This window comes from Spermophilus citellus (assembly GCF_964194105.1).
Source record: "Spermophilus citellus genome assembly, chromosome: 8".
NCBI classification, from domain to species: domain Eukaryota; kingdom Metazoa; phylum Chordata; class Mammalia; order Rodentia; family Sciuridae; genus Spermophilus; species Spermophilus citellus.
Genome location: NC_138189.1, coordinates 98,721,435 through 98,745,642, shown reverse-complemented (window position 1 = coordinate 98,745,642; position 24,208 = coordinate 98,721,435). Strand labels below are relative to the sequence as shown.

Here is a 24,208-nt window from a genome sequence, read left to right as displayed (position 1 = left end):
AAAGAAACAAATGAAATGCTATTAATATGAATTTGCCACTGGCCTTTAAAAGACTGTTGTAAATAATTTTTATTACATACAGCATACGTAGGCTTTAATTCATTCATTTTGTTGCTTTGATGATGGCTAAAATGGATTGCCCTATGGTAGCCAAAACCCCTCAGAATTATATCACAAAGTATAGTGTATTGAACATTTTACTTTAGCTCCGCGTATGTGTATGTACAGGGATGTGACTTGAGAGGTATTTAATATGTTGGGTCATGGTTACATAACACATTTTAAAACACCAATAGGAAGGGGCCAAACATGAATTGGAAAGGTGGGCAATACAGCCAAACCAGGGAAAGGTTTGTCTTTCCCAAGTGTTTGGTGGTTTCAGTCCACTGAGGGGAGCCATTGTAAGATTCTACGCAGGACTAAAACAGATTCAAATTATCAGATGTGTCACCAACTCCCTCAACAGCAAGCCCAACACAAACTGGATGTACTGTGTCCACTCAGTCACAGTTCAAGGCACGTAAACCTCTCAACTTTTCCTTCAGGTGATGTATTAAAAAAAAAAAAAAAAAAAAAAAACCAGTCCTCAGGACTGCCCCCCCCCCCATAACCTGGAACTTCTCTAATGTTAGCCTGGGAACAGACCCTCAGCAAATATTTTAAAGTAACTGTTGCTAGATACTGGTGGCAATGATGACTTTCAAAAAGGAAAACCCCATTCTCAAAATAATATAATGATTTGAGATGTTAAAAAGTGATGAAAAGTAAAATTTAACATAAGGAGAAGAGATGAAAGCAAAAGAACAGAACATTATGGCACAGTGCAGAGCATTCCCCCACGGCTCCGTCTGGCCACTGAGGACCAGAGAAGGCAGAGCACTTCACCCAGAGTCCGCAATGACCTCACATGAGCCCATCTCTCACTATGGTGGCATCCTCAGTACAAGCACAAGTTTCCTCTCAATTAATTCTACGTAAGACTGGGCTTCTGTATGCTTTGCATGTAAAGAGAAATTGGAGGAGAAACAAAAAGGAGCTATGATTTTGTTTAATAATGAACACACAACTCTGGAAGGCTCTTCCACAGGACAGTGATCTACAGATGGGCTGTGGATCTGTTCCCGGGCTGCTGTTAGCAGTAGTTTGCCCCAGACATTTAAATACCTTAAGTACACCAAGCCTGTGAGCATGTTCTCTAATATTACTGCAATTACTACCAGCAGTGTCTCTAAAAATGCCTGATCTGAAATGTGAAGACACTATTTGTGTACCTGGATAGCTACTGAAATAAAAACAAAATGAATACTATGAGAAAGTAGTCTCAACTGAGGAGGTGAACTTCAGTGACAATTCTAATTCCTATTCTTTAAAATTAACCTTTGTTTAGACAGAAAACATAGTACAGCATTTTTTTTCTTTAACTGAATAGGGGGTACCTATCCCTCTTCACTCAGGAGGATCAAAGAGCTCCCAAGGACCCCACCTTTCCAAGGACTTCAGCAGAGCTTGAGATGGGCGGTGGGGCTGCCCACAGATTCCTATTTACACTGTACTTTTTGCATCACAGATTATCAAAGGCTTCGTCCAGGTTGTCCTTCCTGGGAAGGCTGTCCTCTCTGACATGAAAATGTTGAGTTTCCAAATAAGGTATGTCCTTGAAGTCCTGGGCTATGGGCCTGAAACAAGCTGCTGTAATTCAAAATTAGCCACCCACAGTCAGGAAGGCCTGTCACTGAAACAACTTGTCCCTCCATGAGGGTCTGTCCCTACCCTCAGCTGCAGGCTGAGTGATATTTCTGCGGTAGACTTGCTGGGACCCCCACTCTGAATCAGAGCTTTACACTTCCCAGTCTATAACACCAGATACTTCCTACTTACCCAGAATCCTCCTGACTCCTTGCCACACACCTAAAAATGCTTCCCTTCCCCCATTCTTGAGTATAAATGACAACATAATTAAGACAAACACGGCAACTTGCCTAGAAAGTGATTCCTTTCTACAATGACATTTTTGCCCCCATTATTTTATCATTCCATAGTGTCACCTTGCAAATCCTCATGAAAAGTTGGCTTTGGAGAACCTCTGTTCCACTGCCTTCCAAAAATCACCTCATTCCCACCAGGGGCACTTTGCTAGTGGTGAACCAGTGCTTAAAAAGCAGTGAAGAAATGTGCTCGCTGTCCAACAGGCAGTTTGTCCTTGGTCACTCTGTGGCGACACAGGGTCCTCACGGTGGACTCACTGTTACCTCCAGATGGGGGAAATGGGGCTTTACAGTGTTGTCTGACAGATATAGAATGGCTCAAACCAAGATTCTTTTCAAGAAACCACAGGCATGAGGCTCGGAGACTGGAGACTTCCCACATGTAAGGCTTCAGTAGGGGGCTGTGGCAGGGGCTGGGCAGAGCCAGGCAAGCCCCAACACAGCCCAACCTACCAGCGAAGTCCACGCCATCAAAGCCATCAATTACTGCTCTGGCTGCAGGTTGGCTTCAAAGGGAGAGCAGCAAGTCCCATCCTCTGTATGTTAAGGCCCAGAGTCCTTCCACTAGGAGTCACCATGTAACCATCTATGCAATGGGTTAAGCACAGGTCCCCAACCCAAACTGGAACCCTACTGCTTTTGGACCATGCTCCAAAACTGGCAACACAGCTCACTAACCAACTGGAACCAGGAATCCAAGCATGGCCTGAAATGGTGCAGGCAAATCCATATATTTCAAGGGTAGACCCGTTTCGAGGAGGTGAAGAGCACTGACCCCCAGCTTTCAGGCCTTGACAAAAAAGAAGTGAAGAAAGGGGGAGGGGGGAATTCCATCAAAAGCTGAGTAGCTGGCCAGACCATATTATGGGGGTCCTGTAGCCCAGCCTCCCCAGGCTGTCTTCTGCTTACCAGTGAAGCCTGAGGTTGAGAGGGGGGCAGGATAGGGAGGTCTCCCAGCATGCCCCACCCCCTGGGGCTCACTGGGTCAACAGAGGCTGGCCTGGCCAGGCGCAACAGAGCGGGCCTCTGGAGACAAAATGCAACTTCTGCCACAATATTGTATAATTTCACTTGTTCAGAATTGGTGAGGAACCAAAAAAAAAGTGAGTTAGAATAAAAGGCCTTTTCCCCCTCCACCTCACTCCCAGTTGCTATTAGCAGGGAGCAGGAACCTGAAAATGTTCTTAGCTATGACATGGAATTTGAGGAGAGATAGAGATTAGTTTTGTGAGAGGTGAAGAGACAGATTTTAACTGCAAGAATTGGTTCACAGCAGCACAACACACACCTCATGCCAACTGCCTGTTTTTCTGCCTTGGGGAAAACTGACAAAAGCCTGTTATCCAAGGGCGTGAACTCCTCTGTTGCACAATGTTATCTGTGTGTGAAGAAAGGGAAGCACAGGCTTCCAGAGCGGGAAACAGGCATGACAGGGCCAGTCTGATCTTGTCCTTTTAGTGGAGGCCTAAGGTCATAAAGTGATTGGCCCAAGGAGACCCATGGAAAGGCAGTGCTGGGCCAGTCTGCAGGCCTCCTGGTTCCACTTGGGCCACTTGCCTTGTTGACTTCAAGGTGGCCTCGTCTGTGAGAAGCTTGTAAAGAGGAAGAAAAACAGTGTCTGCTGAGTGCTGATGCACCAGGCATGGGGACACAGACTTCACACAAACGATTTTCATGTCATCACCAGGATGGCTCTGCATGTTCATACCCATTTACAGATAAGGAAATCAAGCCTGCATGCAGCTGAATAACTTGCTAAGTCATCCATCCAACAGGTGGCGGATCCTTGCCACCATATCTGGGAGCTAAATTATCATTCATTTTCTTCTTTTCTTCCTCCTACGTTCCCTCTGTCTGTCCATCCCTAGGCCACAGTACCTTGATGCTAGCGGAGGTGATACATATCTAGAACACTGCAGCCACCCCCAGATATCACGATCTGATCAAAAGCTAGTGATAAAGAGAACCAAACACTTCAGGAAATTTTGAAATATAAATCTCCTAAGATTCAAACCATAACCTACACAAGCCAGCTTTAGCTCCTTGGCAGTAACATGATCCAGTGGTTGACAAAATTAAGAATGAAAACATCTAGTGATGCAGGTTAAAAAAGTTTTGTTTCTGCAGCTGATTTAGTCCTTAGCCCCATGTTCAGGAACAGTCAGTCCCTAATCACAGAGCTCTGAAGCAGATTTCCAGAAGCCAGAGGAGGGAGAAAAGCTGGGAGTATTAGCCCTGTCCTTGGATTCAGGATAGATGGAAACTTAGGTTGAAAGAGTCTACAAAGCTTTCTCCCTGTGATTACTCACAAGTGAATTATGACCATCAGTGATGTCGAGATGACTGAAATAGGCCTGTGACAGACAGACTATAACTCCAGGGCAATTTCTGGTTTCAATCCATATCTATGATAGTCCTGATCCATCCATAGGATGTACAGCCTATAAGGAGGCGAGGGTTCCAGGACATCAGACCTACTACCTTCTCCTACCACCAGACACGGAAGCCATGTTCTTGAGCAGACTTCTGAATAAGACAGCCTCAAAGCATATCAAGAGGACAACTAACTAGGCAGACCCACCTCCAAATTCTTTATCCAGCCCACATTTCTCTCAGTGTAAGGGAAGTTCTCCCACAGGAAAGACGCTAACTACACTTCCTAGAAATGAGGCAACAGGATCAGAACATTCTCACCTTTTATTTTCAAAACAGTATTTCCGCTTTCATGCATGTGCACATGCATATGTGAATGCACAAATAATGTAGGGAGGGGAACCCTTAGGGCCGATGGTCCTGGGTCAGGTGGGAATCCTGGCTCTACCAGGTTATCTTGGAAAAGTTACTCAGACATAAAACCCCAGTTTCCTCATGTATAAGATGGAGATATTAAGGGCCTCAATGCATTGAGAGGATGAAGAGAGACTGTACCTAAAAATGTAGAAAACTTCAGGCTAAATATGAATTAGGTAAAAAAGTAAGCACTCTTGTTCAGCTGAACTACTTTCAATTTTTCTTTCATTCTGTCAAAGGGGATGAAATTCATCTGCTAAAGGTCCCACAAGTTCTGGGTGGCTTCAGTTATAGAGAATGTAGCTGAGAAAAAGGAAGCTAAAAAGCCTCAAGGTGTTAGTGACCTCATGAAATCCATGCACAAAATGGTAGCTCATTTTACCCTCTTACTAGAGTGCGCCCTATGCTGTTTAACTTACATATTAAGTTAAGCTTCATTTTCTGGTGCCTAAACCTTCAGAGCAGATCTGAGGGAACAAATTCCTATGTGGAAGGGGAATAGTACCAGAAAGCAGAGAGACATACAAAAATTACAAAAAGTAATTTTTAAAAAATTCTGCATTATCTGAGGTATTTTAAAACAGTGGCAACCCACCACACTCCTTGTTAGAATATACTATAGGTGTATTATATGCCCCATAAATTGAGGCATGAAGTATTAATACTTAATTTCATGTGCTCAAAAGTTATAAGTTGCATCCAAAATTGTTTTTTACCAACAAAGATGTTGTGTCCGCCGAGAACTAAGAAAAAATAAATAAAATATTAAAATTCTCTCTCTCTCTCTCTCTCTGTCCCCCTCTCTCTCTCACTCTCTTTAAAAAAAAAAAAAATTGTTTTTTAAAATTCCATGTTTTGATCCAGCAGGAAATCATTTTCCCAGAGTTCCAGTCATCAGCTCAGCAATAAAAACATTTTAATGAACAAAATTCATCAAAAAAACCTTTTTTATTCTATAAATTATATTAATGCATTGATCTTAATTCACTTTTAGGGAGTTCTGAACAATACAAATATCCTGAGTCTCAAGGAGGGGGTCTTTTGTGTCTCCTGCACTTTCCTCCCTTCAGGTATTTTTTTTTTTTTTTAATGGTACCTGATCAGCCTTGCCTGCTGAGTGTCTGTTTCCCTATTTCTGTTTCCGAAGGCAGCTGAACCACACTTGATCATTAAGGAGAGAAAAAAAATTGACAGATACTGCAGAAGACATTTAATAAAAAAGAAACTTTCGCCAATATGTATGACTCTCCCTCAATTCCTTCATTAACACACAGCTATCCAGATACAACAACTGCCTTGTTGCTAAGCTGACAGACCCCAACGATCAGTTCTCAGTAAGCCATCAAAGACACATGCTAGGAACTGCCCAAGTACCCTCTAGGTTATTCCAACCTCAACATACCCACGGTAGAAGTAGTAAGCCTCTGAGAGCCATTTTGTACAATGTGACCTCTCTTCTAGCGAGTTGATTCTGGACTGGGTGACAAGTTTGACCCAATCTGGGTTCATGAGATTCTCTTCTGTGAAATTTGAAAGAGTCTTCCTCTCCCAAAGAGGCATTGATATTGATTCCCAAGCAGTATTGATATAACAACACATAAATGTGGGAACTCAGGACATGTAGCTCCAAGAACTGAGAAAGTCACTTTCAGAGAGCGGCAGGAACAGCTTTCCAAGCCCCTCTCTAGCCCAACTGTATTGTCCTTGTCTGCAAGATGTTGTGTATCCCTAAAATCAATACTCCCATCTCCTTAAGCTACTGTGGGTAAAGGTTTCTGGTACAGTTACCCCTTGGCTTCCACTGTTGAATGAGTTCCAGGACCCACCATGGATACCAAACCCACAGATGCTTGAGTCCCACAAATAAAATGGCTTATACTGTTTGCATACAGCCAATGCAATACCCTCACATGAACTTGAAATCGTCTTTAGATGCTTTTAATACCTAACACAACTTAAATGCTATGAAAATAATTATACTGTATTATTTTGGCAATAATGACAAGGAAAACAGTATGTACATCTTTGGTATAGATGCATTCATCACTACATAGTGATGGTAACTACATAGTGCCCAAAGGAGATGCAAGGCAAATAATGCTCCAACAATGAGTACTGAATAAAGATGGAGGACCCCTGAAGTGGTGAGAGGCCACAGCACATCAACCTCACAGATTCCACATGGTGCTCAGCATGTGGCAAGTTCAAGTTTTGCTTTTTGGAATTTTCTGCCCCACTCCCACACACGTTTAAAATCCACCATTGGTGAGACCAGCAGAGGTCTGGTTGAACTTTCTATCCAAAGGCTCCATCATAGGAGTGCATATACAGCATCCTCAACAAACTTCCAGAACTGGAAAACATAGCCTGCACATAATTTAGTCTAGCCATACTGTGTTGTTATGCTGCCACCTCTTTTTAAGACAATGTGATCAAGTCTGACCTTACTTGTCAGATGTCCAAATTTTCTAAGGCACATTTAATCAAGTGTCATTGCCTTGTGGATTCTCTACAAGTTTTCTACTAATCTGTGACAGGTATAACAACAAGGATTTATAAACACAAGTGTAATAGGGAAGATACAGGTAAGCTACCCTTCAGCCTGGAACCTCCCCAAGGAAGGAGTCATTAGGGAGCCCTCTGGGCTAGGAGACCTCCATCTCTTGGGCAGAGTGAGCTAGCAACCCTAAGCAAGGCAAAAACATACCAGCAGTCTCTTGTAGGGTTTAACTACTATAAGAAAGTGACAGGAAAAAGGTGCCCTGTGGCTGGGCCTCTACTTAAAGGACATTGCTGAATAGGGTGCAGATGTGTTCCCATGAGATGCCAACTGGGCCCCATAGGAGCTGCTGCTGCTGCATGCCACACTGGTTCTCCCTTACGTGACAGCCAACCATCCCAGACTTAGGCTCCCTTCCCCAAAGTTCTTATCCACTGAGACCTTCTGCTTTTTAGTAACAATTCCACATCAGGCGCTCCGTGTGTTACAAAAAGAAAAATGGAACACAGGATGTCATTTTTTCACTTTCTAGTTGGGACAAGCCTTAAGATTTCTCCTGTTACCTCTAAATTCCTTTCAAATTTTACTGTTTTTAAGAAACTTAGCTTTGTTTTCTAACTAAAGATACCAACCCAGAAGCAGACATGCAGGAGCTTATTGATACCTAGTGTGGGTTATGACATTCATACTAATGGAGCAGAATCTGAGCAAAGGTCAGGAAAAAGTGTCAAATTTACTAGGGTGGGCCTCAAAACTTATAGAAAATAAGCATTTTTCTCAATAAGACCACTGGAAATATTTTCTCTCTTTAACTCTTAGGGTCCAGGGCAGCTCCTGGCAGACCGTCAAGGTTAGTCTTTCCACCAGTGCAGATGTCTCGACTCTGCAACTGGTTTGCTCTGTGGGAGGCTTCATGGAACCCAGGAGCCCCAAGTTCCAAGCCCCAACCACCTCATCAGGTTCTCAATCACCATCATCAAATGGAAGCTACAAGCAATTTTTTTTTTTTTTTAAAGATGTAAATCCAAGCAAGGCACAATTACCTACCTACTGTATTCTATACTGCACTCAGCAATTAGCTCTCCCACACAGCTCTCAGCCCCAGGGCAAAAAAGGCTCAACTTTTTACTTAGTAAAAAACACCTTGTAGTTCTTCATTTAGTTTAACAGGTCTACAAAGATAAAGATTATGCCAAAGCCAAAAAACACAGTGTGAAGGTGTGTCTGTGTGTCTCTCTGTTTAACCAGAGGATTTTTCTGCCTTCCAAACATAGCTTCTTTCTACTTTTAAATTAACTCTTTGATATTACATCATCAAAGGTAATACATCAAAGTATCTGAAAATATCTTTTCAATTTATGTAATTTTGAGACGATAGCTTTTTGTATTTGCTTTGCTAAAGGAAATATTTATAAAGTGATTTAGAAAGTTGTTTTTTTACTCAAGTGGTCATTTTTCTCAATGTTTCAAGATCTCTAGTTCTTTGCTTAATTCCTTATTAATCTTGATTAAGTCGGGGAAAAAAATGGAAGTTGAAAATTGATAATCATCTCTGGCCTCTGACAATCTCTTGAGATGTTATATGTTCCAAATCAAACATGTATCAAAATACTAGAAACTCATAGCAACTCAATCACTGTGCTATTGAACCCAACAATCCCTCCCCAACCTCAAAGCCCAGTGCCATCTGCTCTGGGAAGCCTTCCTTGATCTCACTGACTTACATACTACTAATTCTCTTTATTTTTATATGAGGTGCTGTATAAAACTCATTCACAGGATGAAATGTATTATTTTATAATGATCCATTCATATGTCTGTATCTCTTAAGAACTGGAGGATCCCCCAAGCAGGGTAGGGTCTCACTCACTTAGCAGTATTCCCCCCTGCTCCCCTGCCTAGTGCAGTTTTTTGTTTTTGTTTTGTTTTGTTTTTGTTTTAATTGCCTGTAGTGCTGGAGATCAAACCCAGAGCCTTGCACACACTAAGCAAGCACTTTACCCCTGAGCTACATCCCTAGCCCCCTAATGCAGGTCCTTACTTGCAGGAGGCCCTCACTGGTTGTTTGCAGAGCTAATAAACAAATGATTGGTTTCTGTGATTCCAATAGACACTGTGGAGTGTGTGCACTCTCATTCCCTAAGGTCCTGGGCTCCCAGCATCCCATGATTAATCCAAAATTCTGAAAGGATGAATCTGGCTTGTTCAAAAGATCCCACAGCTTGGGGAATCACCTACAACCTAGGGGGTGATGTTTATGGAACCTATTATCCTACAGGTCTCTCGGAAGTTGACGCTGGGCTAACCGGAATTTGTTTCAACCTGACTTCACTTGAGTGTCTATTCTTCTAGTGCAACAAAGTAGAAACACAAGGAGATAGGAACAAAGGTGGATGTCTGAGGATCTGCTTGACAGGCCAACTTCCACATCGTGCTGCATGAGGCAACGGCAACAGCATTTTCCCCCCAGAACCATGAGAGCATTAGATGAAACCCAGATATCTTTAAGGCATGGAGACCCAAGTTTTTAGAGGGTTTTTTTTTTTTTTTAAGAATTTCAGCTATATATACTGAGATCTAAGCTCAAAGATCTTTCTCATTTAATAGGAATTTTCTTCAAGGACACAAAGATAGGGTTAAGTTTCGCTGTGTACATGGAAGGATAAACCCTCTCAACACCGTCTCCTCCCTGCTGGGCCCAGGACTCCTTTAGCTTCACTTCTTTTTGCCATCTTCCCCTCAGAACTGAAAACCAGCTATGTGAGATTCACCTCACTCTTCACAGGACTCATTCTGATCAACCATTTTTCTGTCCCTGGCTTGTTTGTAAGGTGATGTCAGCTCTAGAGGTACTGTAGGTTGGCAAACAGGGAGCTATATTCCACAGTGAAAACCAAACCTCCAAACTAACACTCCTGAGCCCCTAGGACACAAGGCAGCCACTCTGGAGGGGAAAGGGCACAGATGATCTGTACAGAGAGTGAACAACACCACGTCTGAGCCATTGCCAAGACCACCGATGCTGGAAGGTTATACAAAACCACTCACAGTGATGACCACAAATAGCCAACAGGGAGACCTGCATCTCCTTAATTGCACCAGGAGGCAGTGCAGACCAGGCAATGGGACCTGAGGGAGCAGCAGCCAGGGATCTCACCCTCTAGCTCAAGCCCAAGAAAGCCCAAGCTGACGGCTGAGGGCCTTGCTCCCAGTCTACGCAGTCCACGACACAACACTGTCTCACCCTTGTCGTCAGTTTTTTGCCCTGCTCTGTTCCAGAGGAGAATGCCCTGTCACTGTCCATGGTCATTTCCAAGTGTTCCCTTCTCAAAGGAGCTTTTCCTGACCGACATAAAGCAAACCTCCAGGTCACTCCCTTTTTTAATCTTATGCCACTTAAAATTTCCCTGTTTATTTTTGACCCACTATCCTCACAGCAAAGCAGTGAGCACAGGGGGTGCAGGGCCCTTCTTTGACTCATCCAGCGCTGCATTTCCAGGACTTAAGATTCTACCTGGAATTTACTAGATACTCAGCCAATGCTGAATGATGACTAAAAAAGCCAGACACTACACACATGGAAAAGCTTCTGAATTCCTAAAACAAAGAAAAGGGCAGAGGAACAATCGTCATTTCCAATTTATTGAAATCTTTCTAAATGCAAATCTGAGCTCCTCTCTGATTCATCATTCTTACGGAATGACTGCCAGTCCTGCTCTTTACAACAGGATGGTGTGGGGACAAGGGTGCATAACTGACCTAGCAAAGAGAGGGAGAGGAACACTAGAGGTCTGACGAAGGGAGGCCACAACTGGAGCCTCACCCAGTGGCTGCTGGCTTGATGAGAACACTTTGGTGGGTGGGACTTTGTATTTCTGTGTAGAGAGGACACCGTAACCTTTAGAAAATTGAGTGACCCCCCCCCCCAAAAAAAAGCACAATCATAGCAGTGACTTGTTATTAAAAGAAGAGGTATGTGAGCTAGGGGCAGTGGGCCACGCCTGTAATACCAGCTACCAGGGAGGCTGAGGCAAGAGGATCCAAGTTTGAAGCCAGGCTGGGAAACTCAGAGAAACTATCTAAAATAAAAAATAAAAAGGGCTGAGGGTATAGCGCAGTGGTAGAGTACCACTGGATTCAATACTAGTAGCACACACACACAGGATGTAGGATAGACTCAGCTGAAGCTTTTGCATCAAAATAAATGATGCTATTTATGAAGAACACCAAATCAAATACAAAACTCTCAGAAACTGAAATATATTTTCGCATGATTTGTAAAAGAAATAGTTGGCTTCAAAGATTCTGGTGCAAACAGAACATGGAGTATATCACTAAGCAGCAGCCCTTGGCACATGGCACTGCTGAGGGTCTTCCATGTATAGGCAGAACACAAAAAGGACTAAAAGGTCAGTAATGAAAAGGACAACATAAAAAAAAAATATATATACAAAGTGTGTGCTTTTTACTAGATTGACTCCTTTTGAGGTGAAGAGCCCCTGGGGAGGGCTATGGTAAAATCATCTCTGTGCTCCTAAAAACCTGAGCTAAGTAAGCCAGCTCAGCAGAAGACCCCAAATAATAGCTGTAAGTTAAATTAAATGTGGTCATCATTTGTGATCATTTTATTTTTTGAATGTGTTATATGGATACCCATGTGAAGAGATGGCATTTTCACTGGGAGAAAAGTCAGCTAACTTGGTGTTAAGAGAGTTTTGCACAGTGAGGGTAGATAGAAGAGTTGTGATAAGGTAATGTGATGGGATTTGAGAAACCTGAGGAGCCAGAATGAAGATCAAGAAAGTTTCTCAGAGGAGAGGGCCACTGACCCTAGGGAAAAAGAAGAAACTGTTGGGCTCCAAGTGTGTGCAGAGACATATTACCACCAGAGGCATTCATCACCCATCAACCACCAAGGGTGGGAGGTAGCATTATTCCCATTTTACAGATGAGGGAAACAAAAGATTTAAAAGCTGAAGTATATGGCTTAGACAGATGATTTGAAATGCAGATCTATTTGGTACTGAAATCTCTGTTGAGAGACTTCTATGAGGAAGTTGTTTGAAATGTCAGTACAGGATTAAGTTCTAAAAGCTTAGGCAAGTTTCACCTCGTTTAGCCAAGAGCCAAATGTTCTGCAGGCTGATGATCTCCTAGGGTCCTCTGCACAGGTCTGTCTATTCCTTGGTAGAGGCAACAGGTCTTTCCAAGTACGGGAGCAGCAAGGGGGCAGCTCATGCCTTCCATGTATTTGGAGAACTGCTAATAACTATGGACAGAGCACAGGTCTCACGAGCTATTTTGGAAATGAGGAGAGAGAACAAGAGTGACCAAAGGCAAGACCATGGAGGTGGGTAGTGGTACAGCCATGCTAAGTGGCATGTGCTGTGTCCCTCAGGCATGAAATACTGATGATTTCTAAGTGGCTAGTGATCAGTTTGTGTTTCAGGAAATACCTCTGGTAGTAATATGGAGGATGAACTGGCAGATAAAAAGTTCCCGAGGCAGGATAATTCTCCAAAGGCTATGACCATGGTCCCAGTGTGAAGTGTGAGCACCTGGTGAGGGCTGTGGAGTGACAAATCAGAGAGGCAAGACCCAAGGAGGCCTGGAAGGGAAGCACCCCAGGACCTAGAGACTGACTAGACATGGGTTTCTAGAGGCTAGGATCAAAGGTGACTTCTTTGAAAGGAACTGCTACTCTGAGAAAACACAGACATGCTGCAAGTTCAAAGCGTGACAGAGACCAAGCCTTAATTTGCAAAGCCAGATTCCCTGGGTGAGTGGTCATGTGGATAAAAATAAAAGAATTATAGTAATAAGAAGTGAAATGAATATTATGTATAAACACAAGAGGGAAAATAAGGGTTATTAATAAAGAAACACACTTGACAACAGAAATACAGTTAATCAAACAGGTGCCCATGCCATAATTTTAAATAACAACAACAACAAAAATAAAGCAAATGAGTCTTTCTCACCAGCAACAGATAAATCAAGTATATGCATATCATTTCAACTGACAGTCTCTACTGGGAAACAGCTTTGAGCAGGGTTCGTATGATGCTCCTCAGATCTGCCTCGGGCTTGCTGAGTAGGGTGGCATTTTGCTTACTGTTCAGTTTTTATTTTCTTGATACTGGGAACTGAATTAAACCCAGGAACACTCTACCACTGAGCTACATCTCCAGCCCTTTTTATTTTAAGACAGAGTCTTGGTAAGTTGCCAAGGCTGACCTTGAACTTTCGATCCTCCTGCCTCAGTCTACTGAGTTGCTGGGATTTCAGGTGTGTGCCACCTCTCCTGGCTGCTGTTTGTTCTTTTTTTTTTTTTTAAACATACAGATTTGCCACTAGTCAGTAAGAAATGATTGGGAATAAAGAGGGGGAAAGGGATGGAGAAAGAATAAATGGGACAAAAAGGATAGAAAAGATCAAAAGCACACTATATTGCAAATATATAGCCGGTATAAAAACCATCACACTTTTAAAAGCATTAATTCAATTTTGGTGGAGTTTTCCTCTTTCAGGAGCAGTGCTGAATGAAATTGGTATGAGCAAGAAGATTCATAAGCAAATGCCTCTTTTTATAGCTAACGTCAGCAGTAGGACCAGAGAGTCGTTCTTACCATGTTTCAGATGTAGGCAGCTGTCATTCTTGGACCTGTACCTGCAGAAAATTGTGTCTTTAACAAATATTTATGGAAGAGGGTTCTGTACATTCCAAATACGTAGTAGCTACAACATCATGTGGACTTGTTTGCTTTACTTTTTTGGTTCTTATACCAGCCATTTTTATTTGTACGGTACAAGTAGTGGCCTTATTTTAAATGGAAGAAAAAAGGGAACTAAAATAGGATCTCATTGATGCCGTGAATCAATGCACAAGAAAGATAAACCCTATCATCATGTTTTCTAGTCTTAAAAAACCAAATCACAGCAAAGACTCTCAAGGGAATGTAAGGTAGTATAATCATCATAAAAAGTTATGTTTTTAAAGAGTTATGCAAATATAAATAAAGCGGAAGTGTTAAAGCAAGAACACAAGACAACAGAGGCAAAAGGAAAAAAAAAAAAAAAGAAAAACCAACCACAATTCCCAAACAGGATTCCAGGTGACAGGGCTGGGAAGGAGTTTTTACATGTACCTTTACGTAGCCACATTTAAAAGAAAGGCCTTTCTAAATATTTCAAGAATTTAAGGAAGAAAAGCAGAGTTAAAGAATGACACAGGACAGTCACAATAAAGCAGCGTGTAGGAAGACGCCCGCCACTCTCACAAGGGTCTGCCAGGAGTGCAAGGGAGAGCCACGGCACCTACCTGATGCAGACTCCTGCAGCTTCTCCCTCTTCCTCTTCTTCTTCTTACCCTGGAAGAAGAAAGCAGGTGGTCAGGTCATAGCACACTGTGAACACACGGATGAACAGCATATGAAAGTATGAGCAGGCGGCCAAGAGTGGAGCCAACTCATTGTCTTTCCTGGTGTCCAGAAGAGAGTCCAAACATGCAAGATGGAGAGAGCCAGTGCTGCATAAATGACTTCCCTACAGCTTCAAGTTCACCCCCATCAGCACTGACACTGAGTGGTCTACAGTATGTCCGTCTTCATCTCTGCTTTGTGTCTGTCTGTCTGTCTGTCTCTCTCTCTCTATCTCCCCCTGAGGTCCTAGGGCTGTGGCCACAGCATACTGTTCAAGGAAGAGCAGCTTCCTGAGCATTCTTGCTCCTGCTAACCATCACACTCAGAACCTTCTTCTGGCAGTGCTCAGGATAATTCTGGCTGTGAATTGCACTGTACACCTGAAAGACCCCTGGAACTCAGGGCCCTCAGCCCTGTGGCAAAGGCAGGGCATAACCAAGGTCAAGGGTAGAAGAGAGAACCTGAGAAAACTCAGGAGAATTTTGAAGACTTACTTCCAGTAACCAAAGACCTGGCATCTTAAGACAAACACAGTAACAGATATGTATGCAATTTTAAATACATTCCAAAGTCAACTCAGTGACAAATTTCTAAAAATTATACCCCTCTTTACAGTGGTTTTCTGTTTTTCTTCACCACTACTTTTCCCTTCAAAATATAACTCATAAAATAACCAATTTGTATTAGCTATTTTTCAATTAACTACCAAGGAACACATATCGTATTCAATGTCTCTACCTGTGTCTCCTATAATAATCATATTAACTAATAACAAAAAATAAAACTAAAATTGTACTGAATCTACTGTGTGGCTCTATAATAGTGCATATATACTATATATTTATTTATCTCAAAATAGTTTTTCTTCTAGTCACCTGGCCATTGTCTTAATCCTTTAGAAAGTTGACTAAAACCTATCCTCATGAGCACTAAGGCCACAATCAGTGACCCTGGAAAATGGCTTATCAAAAGTAACAGAGTCGTCCTTAATATTATTGAAGGTGTTCTGAGAGAGAGAGGTGCATCTTTTTAAATGGAATTACTTAAGATTTTAAAAGTTGCTATAAGCTTGTTTCCTGTATGGAACCTTCTTCACTTTCTTCTCCAGCTTCCATTTGCTCTTTGACATGCATCCCAAGTGTCACCTCTTGTAGGGAACTTCTCTGCCCTACCCTCTCTCTTTCCCTTTCTGGCAGAGAGCTGTGACTCGTCATCTGAAATGGCTCCCTGACCACCCTGAGCTCATGATCATGACCTCCTCACAGGCACTACAGTGGGTTCTGCCCTGGCCGCCCCTGCCCCGACATGGCCACGGTAAAGAGCAATCATCTGAGGTTATGCCTCTAATGCCCAAGTAACATCTAAGAGAACCTGCATTTACTGTAGACAAAAAGAACTTAAGTTGTTTGGATGTACTAATGTCAACTTACACAAAAACCAAAATTCATTTGTGATAAACACAAAAATATTTTGTATTATTACATAAGATATCCAGTACTGGGAAGCCTGGAGCACTGAATTTTAAGTTCTAATAAGATAAATTTTGGCTACTCTCACCCAAGAAGATCTATGCACTGTTGATTCATGAAAACCTCATTTATTAGCCAAAGCCATAAAAGCAAATTGTAATTGTGAAACCTCTGATCCCACAAAATAGGGCATTTTAATATTAAGTCACTGAGGTATGTGTTTAATATGATATCAGTGAGGATCAGGATAGCATTCTGGCTCTAAATGCTTTGTTTTTATCTTTTAGATTCTGTTTCTGTATTGTTATTTTAAAAACAATACTGTTAGCGAAAGCATTATCACTTGATTGATTCTGATGACCCTAACAATTGATATGTTTTTTTATTCCATAAAAATCATATGAAAGAAGCTGAGACTTCCCTTCATATGTAAAAACAATTTCCTTTAAAAATTATATAGGAAAAAAAAAAGCTTTAAAGGTAAATTACATTACATTAGCTTTCTTTAAAATACTTTCTTTTTATCTCTGTACAGGAAGAAAAGAAAAGAGAGCAAGATGGGGAAAAAGAAGAGGGAGAGAATATATGTGTTTCTTTTATGTTAAAACTCATTACTTAAGAATCAGAACAAAAATTTAAAGACACTAAACAAGCAATACAAGTCTACACAAATTCACAGCACGGCAAACTCTCAGACAGGCACAGGGGAAGGCCAGCACTCCCCCACTAGGCAAACCACATCGGAAGATGTGCAGGACAGGATTAGAAGATGACACTTTTGCAGCCCTTTAGGGTTGAGGATTGATCTTCCCACTTCAAGGGCATAGAAAAGGCTCTACACAGGGAGATGGTAATTACTGCTCAGAGAACAGAAGCCCAGTTCAGGGGCAAAAATTCTTCAACTAAGCAGTCTTCTTAAGAAGGCACTGAGAGATGGAGCTAATCCACTCAGGAGGAGGGAAGCTGTGCAGATTCTCAAGTCAGGGAGACCTGGGTGTAAATTACAGCTTAGCCACCTACTACATGGCCTTGGACAAATTACTTAACCTCTCCAACCTCTCATTTCCTCACCTGAAAAATGGAATAATGGTATTTATGCCACTGGACTGTTGTAAGGATTAATGAGTAACAGAAGGAATTCCTGACGATCAGCATATGGTGGTTATTAAAACAACCCAAACAACTCAGTGAGCTGACTGCGCTATTGCTCATAAGTAAAGAACAGTAGGACTCTTGTTTCCTGTGTGGAAGTTGAATCCAATGTTTAAGCTCCAAATCCTACCCAGTCAAGTGACTTTTTCTGCAGAGCACATTATAGAAAGCAAACTAAATGAAGCTGAGACTTCATGCAATCCATTTCCACAAATAAGTTTACATGCTTTTTCAAAAAGCTTTGGACTCTCTTATGGGATGTATGACCTTAGACATGCATCCTTGTCATCTTCTCTGTGGGAATCAAGCCCCACAGGAGCTTCTGCAGCAGTGACCACCAGTTAAATTATATTCTGATTAACTATGTCCCTGCTCTTTTCTGAAGGGACAGTTCCACTTACAGTAAGACTGTCCTGATGGCATTCCCAACAGTAGCCTCACATGGAATATTCGACTCGCTATAGACTGAATGTCTGTGTTCCCCAAACTCACAATCCTAGCCCCAAAGTGATAGGATAAGGAAGAGGAGCTTTTGCAGGTGTTTAGGGCACAGACCTCAAGAATGGAATTAGTGCCCATATAAAAGTGACCTGGAGCATTCCTTCACCTCCACCCAGCACAACTATAGCAAGACTATTACAGCGGCCCTCCCCAGACACGGAACATGCCAGCCTTGGTTTCAGACTCTCCAGCCTCCAGAACTGTGAGCAATACATTCTATTGTTTTCAAGCCACCAGCCTACATGGGGGTACATTAATATGTAAGAACAAATTTTTACACAGTCCTAATTTGTCTATGGGAAAACAGTCATCTGAAATAAAATGCTTATAAGAATTATAAAATAATATAATCCTTTGAAAAGAAATCTGACAATATGTATAAGAACTTTAAAATGTTTATTTCCTTTGCTGGGTACATTGCCCTAGAAATTGAGACAGGAAGATTGCAAGTTTGAGTCCAATCCCAACAATGTAGCCAAGACCCTGTCTCAAAATAAAAAATAAAAAAGGACTGGGGATGTAGCTCGGTGGTAAAGTGCTCCAAGTTCAATCACCACTACCAAAATATAAAAAATAAAGTTCAAGATAAGCCTGGGCAACTTGGACCCTGTCTCAAAATTTTAAAGATTGCTAAAAAACCAAAACCAAACAAACAAAACAAAAAATTTGGCGTGGCTCAGTGGTAGAGTGCTTGCCTAGCATGAGTGAGGCCTGGGTTCCATCCCAGCACCAGGGGAAAAAAATGGAATCCTTTAACTCAACATTTACACTGCCATGAATCTATCCTATAGAGAATAATAATCCTATATACGGCAGGGAAAAAGCCTATTATGCACAGACATGTTCACTGTAGGATTATTTGTAAGGAAAAAAGCAGCAATTTAAATGTCTGAAAACAGGATAAATGATTATGTAAACTGAGACACTCATTCAATGAAAAACTGACATCCATAAATGCTATGCCATAAAATAAAAAATGCTTTTTATATATAACAGTGAGAAGCATAACACAAAATGTATATATACACACACACACCCACACACTTATATCCAAGTAAAAAAATAAAAACTAAGAAAATATACTAGAGAATAATGTAAGTAGTTATTTCTAATATTGCTTTACATGGAAAAATCATGGGCTTTTCTTTTTTTAATCTTTATCATTTTAATGATAAGTTTATATTTTTATTTTTAAAAAGGCACTAGCATCCATAGCAAAAAATATGATCCTTCAAAGCTTTCACAATGCAATATGCCATACAATCTTCATTATAAAATTCATTACCTTCCAACATAAGAAAGAGTATCAGCATTATACACACCCTAAAACACACTCCTTCTCAAGCAGGAGACAGAATGAGTGAATGAGCGCCAGCACAGCCACTGGCGGAGAGAGGGGCTTACATAATTGTCTCTTGCAGACCAGCCGGGATAAAGCTGCATATGTAGCTGTCTTTCTTTCCGCGCTAATTCATAATATTTAGCCTGCTCTTCACGGGACAAGGCATGCCACTGAAACAAAAAGGGGAAGGAGGAAAGAACAGAGATAAGCCAGAGAGCAACAGTATATTTCATGTTTCAAACTCTGAGACGCACTAATATTAACCACTTGAACTTCTATTTATTTCTAAATGGCAGAAGACCAAGTGCCGCTCAGATCCACTTGGAGTCTGGTGGGTGCAGTGAAACTCAAGCTTTGGTTTTTCTATCCTGTTCTCCAATATCACATGAAACACATCAAAGTTCATCAAAGTGTTCGAAGTACAGTCATCTCTGTCACCCACCCTTTCTCTTTACCAATATAAATTAAAAGGACTTTCACTGGTGAACCTCAATAGCCGACTTCCCCCTTATTCATCGTTTGTAGCATATTCTGGTATCCAAGCCCAACTACCATTTATTTAAGCAAAATGTGATAATTTCCAGATGTCTCCTCAGACACACCCTCTCTTCAGACTCTCCCACTCTGTCCTAGGGAAAGTCTGGACCAGAGTCACATGATCCTCTGTATCAGGCAAGACATCAAAAGTCAGCCTGTCTCCATCTCCTCGCTGTCTCCTCACGCTCACACACACGCCCACTGTCTACGCCGAGAACACTGACAACATTGTGCCTTGCCCAGCACGCTTTGAGCTGTGGGTTTGAGCTTCCTCTGATGGGAGGCAAGAGGCCTCATCTGTTTATTTTGCCATCTACAATTTGATTGAGATTGCAGGTTCTAAGATGGAGAATGAAGCTGCTGATAATCCTTTATACTTTAATCTTTTTTTCAACATGACTGATATGCTTATATGTCATAAGCAACAAATTTATGTAGGCAAGACACCGTTTGGGATTCCAAGGGTGGGTATCTGCATACGGCTTTGCGTACATTTATACACAGCTTGCCCCAGGTCCCCAGCAAACACCATTAAAGCATTTTCCCTATTTCCCCAGAGGACAGGATCTGCCAGCAGAACCTTCTGAAGAGAAGTGGCCGGGCCCTGGGGCACCCACTGTCAGTGGGGTGAAGCCACAAAGGCAATGGCGGCTGTAAGAGGAGACCTCCTGAACCCTGCCCACACACATGTCCTCGATGACCAGGGAGCCCGCCGGCCTGCTCTGCCCTGCTCTCAGATGGGAAGCTTCCAGTTTGCTTCCTTCCCATTCATAGCTATTCTGCTTATTAATTTTAATCTCCCTGATCTTATTTTTTTAAAATGGTTTAAAAAAGGGGGGAAGAAAAGGAAGGTATGGGTGGGCTAGGGGAAGGAAAGAGAAGTTGAGGAGGCTTTTTCGAAGTCCTCAACAACCTGGGTTCAGCCTTACAGTATGACTAAGAAGCTTTCCTTCAGAAACAGAAAACACACCTGCTGCCCCGATTTGACAGAGCAAGAAGCTGATCTCACAAAACACAGGAGAGCGCCTTCCTGCCACACCCACTCCCGTCTCCAGAGCAGAGGCAGCGGGGCCCACGGGCAGCGCCAGGAGTTCACTTGGTTCGAAAGCCCCTCAAGAGCCAGGCCCTCTGTGTTGGACAGAGTGGATGATTTATTCTCTAATTGCTTTAGAAGTGCAGAGTGCAAAGTTAAAAAGCAGAACAAAGTGGGATCTGGTGTGAGCCTGAAGGCAAATCAGGTAATAAGCTTTCAGAGAAAGAAAGAAAGAGAGGGGGGAGGGAAAGAAAGAAAGAAAGAAAAGAAAGAAAAGAAAGAGAGAGAGAGAGAGAGAGAGGGAGAGAGGGAGGGAGGGAGGGAGGGAGGGAGGGAGGAAGAGAGAGAGAGAGAAAGAAAGGGGGTAGAGAAAGAAAGAGAGAGAAAGAAAGAGAGAGAGAGAGAGAAAGAAAGAGAGAGAGAGAGACAAAGAAAGAGAGAGAGAGAGAAAGAGGGGGGTAAAGAAAGAAAGAAAGAAAGAGAGAGAGAGAGAGAGAAGAGAGAGAGAGAGGGAGAGAGAGACACCTTTGAGGAGGTGGCAGAAAATAAAAAACAATCCTGAAAGAGAAAGTTCCACGAAACACAGATTTTTGCAGCAGTGGACTAAACAAATTCGACCAATCCAGCCCCAGAAGGCATGTCTGGGGCAGGAGTGAAGCCAAGGCAGCTGACAGCTTTTCTAAATCTGAGATGCTGACCTAGTGCTGCAGATTCACAGGAAGCAACGACCAAACTGGACACAATAAAAAAGATCATCTTTGATTTTTTTTTTTGAGAAAGCACTGATCATTGGTATTTATACCATTAGCTCTCTCACTAAATAAATGTGATCTAATAAGACACAAAGTGTCACCAAAAAGGGGGGAAAAGACAAGAAAGAAGTCTTCCATTTTAAATTGATTCATTCATTTGATGAATATTATTTCCCTACATACCAACATCATTTATTACTGCAATATAGTAATAGAGTTTTATATAACTTATGGTAGCTTTATAACTCACTGAAGAAACCTGGGATTGTAAATAAAAATCAACGCCCAAAATACATACTGAGGTTGGGTCTTCTACCCAAACAATCAGCTATTTTTCAGTTAAAGCAGGAAATTCAGGTTGACCAAAAGACCCCAAATTATAAAACATAGGAGAAAGCAGCAGGGCACAAACTAACCTATCTGTCTGCGTTTTAAATTGTTTTTAGCTTCCTGATATTTCTATTGCACAAAACCTGCTCACAAATAAAAGATAATTTACCAGACAAAAAGTGGGAAATAAAATGCTGTTGATCCTCAGCACCACATAAAAATAAAGGCATTGTGTTGTGTCCATCTACACCTAAAAAATAAATATTAAAAAAAAAATGCTGTTGAGCCAAGTGCAGTGGCACATGCCTGGAATCTCAGTGCCAGGAGGCTGAGGCTGAAGGATCGCAAGTTCAAAGCCAGCCTCAGCAAATTAGACAGGCACTTAGCAACTCAGTGATACCCTGTCTCTAAATAAAATATAAAAAAGGCCTAGGATATGGGTCAGTGGTTAAGTATCCCGGGTTCTATCTTCAGTATCAAAAAAAAAAAAAAAAAAAAAAAAAGGTGTTGAAGTTCTGCATTGAAAATAAAGTCCAGCACAGATTAGAAAGATGGTCTTTCCTTACAAGAATTTCTGAAACACAGTTGACTAAAAATGTTTCTTTTACTCTGTTTACTGAAAAATATGAAGTATTTTTAAAGATCAAAAAATTGTCCAAGTTTGACCAAGTTGTGGGGAAAAACACTCATTTAATTTTAAGTCACACAGAATTCTGATAATAAATGTGTGACAAATGGACTTTCTGTAATAGCTTGAAAGGTCTGAGAAGTAATAATTTATTTTAAGATAATAGTTGTCCAATTTTTATTTATAACATGAATTAGGAGAACTCTGGTTAATTCATATGAATAAACATTTCTTAGAGATATCGTAAAGATGGATTTTTTAAAAACCCAAAGATAAAATATTCTGAGATGGATTTCAGATCACTTTTAAGAATTCCAATCACCCCAGTGTAAAACTTCATGATTTTAAAGCCAGGACTTTAAAGAGCTAGCAAGAACGGCCCTGCCAGAGGGGAGTTATGGAAGAATAGAAAACCTGATCTTAATCAAAGAGCTCAGAGGCCTATAAATAGAAACAGGTGTCCAAATCAAATACAGAGAAAGTCCAAATGACAACCATCCCTTCAGATATAATGCTTGGGTCTGGGGATCGTTCAGGGAGCTGAGAAAGTAGCAATTTTTGGAAATGTGCATTAAAAATAGGAAGCATACCTCCAGATTATATCCTTACTTATTCTCTTGAGCAGGAAAATAATTCTTACTAGAGGGACAGGGGTCCTTTAACTCAAAGAAGAAAAAAATAAAAATCTGAGCATTACACGAGCTGAAATAAAAATGTTAATCCTTCTTTTCCTCTGGTTTCTTCTTTTAAAAAAGAGGGAAAATGGTCCTCGGCCTTTAGGCTTTTAAGGCGGAGTTCTTCAAAGATGATGGGGAAATGCTCATTTGCTATGAACTGGCTTGGGAAACCATCACAATTATTGTCTTTAGTGTTTAAGATTCCATAGGGAAATAGGACATTCACCCAGGACACCAAAGGAACTATAATCTACCACTGCGCCCTACCCCGGAAACCCTGGAGCCTGGCAGATTGGAAATAGTTGCATTTTAAGGTTATTCAGTGGGAATCGATAATGCAAGAAACTTGCTTCCCTCCTGTTCACATGCACTGCTAGTCTCCTCAACATTCTTTTATGAATGCTCAAATGTGATAAGTTTGGACACATCCAGTAAAAATTATCATCAACAAAGGCTAACATGTGATCCTCTCTGCTTCACAAGGGTGGATAGACTCTCCTGACCTGGATGTTCGATTAATCATCGATTTCTTGAAAAGTTGTGAAAACAAACACATAGGAGTCATAAATTAAGAAGCTACCACACTTACATAAAGAGCATCAACAAATTAAGATGAAATGTTTCTAAAATTATAATGTATATATAGTGAAATGTAATTTGAGTTAGATAAATTCAAATTTGTTCCACTGTTCTTCAGACACCGTTAAAAACTTTCAATCCTGCAAAAGGTTACTTGGAAGGGCTGCCAAGTCTTTTGGCTAGTATTGGCTAAAGGATGTTAGAGCATCTAGCCTAGTTATAATCTACGGGCTCATTCATAACAGAATGAGGGCTAAGAAAAATAGCATACCCTGGGTGGAAAAAGGAATGAAAAGCAAAGAAGAAATCTGGAAACCTGACACATTAGCACTTTAAGAATCAGAGAACAATCTTTCTAGAAACAGGTTCACATAAATTCTCCCATTTAAATCCTCACAGTAGAATGGATCTGCTTCTGTCTAGGAAGGAGTGGCCATTCTGTGGGCCTAGTCTCCCATGGGTCCTGCTGCTGCTCCCTCCAAGGGCTTGAGCTATCTGTCCCCTGCCACTTG

At 41.5% G+C, this 24,208-nt stretch overlaps 1 protein-coding gene and 1 long non-coding RNA gene across 3 annotated transcripts in view; one reads left to right on the top strand and one right to left on the bottom strand.

Moving 5' to 3' along the window:
• LEF1 (lymphoid enhancer binding factor 1) overlaps positions 1 to 24,208 on the bottom strand; it is a 117,332-nt gene that overhangs the window by 3,502 nt on the left and 89,622 nt on the right. Inside the window, exons 9-11 of one of the 2 annotated variants that reach the window (XM_081304930.1) lie at positions 19,223 to 19,330; positions 14,597 to 14,645; positions 13,905 to 13,945 (exon numbers count right to left, since the gene is read on the bottom strand). In XM_081304930.1, coding sequence (XP_081161056.1) covers positions 13,911 to 13,945; positions 14,597 to 14,645; positions 19,223 to 19,330 — 192 coding nt within the window. In that variant the 3' untranslated portion in view covers positions 13,905 to 13,910. The remainder of the gene's footprint in view (positions 1 to 13,904; positions 13,946 to 14,596; positions 14,646 to 19,222; positions 19,331 to 24,208) is intronic. The other variant, XM_081304929.1, reaches the window with a different exon arrangement.
• LOC308655109 overlaps positions 613 to 24,208 on the top strand; it is a 45,846-nt gene continuing 22,250 nt past the window's right edge. Inside the window, exon 1 of the long non-coding RNA XR_014023389.1 lies at positions 613 to 1,647. This is a non-coding gene — a long non-coding RNA (uncharacterized lncRNA). The remainder of the gene's footprint in view (positions 1,648 to 24,208) is intronic.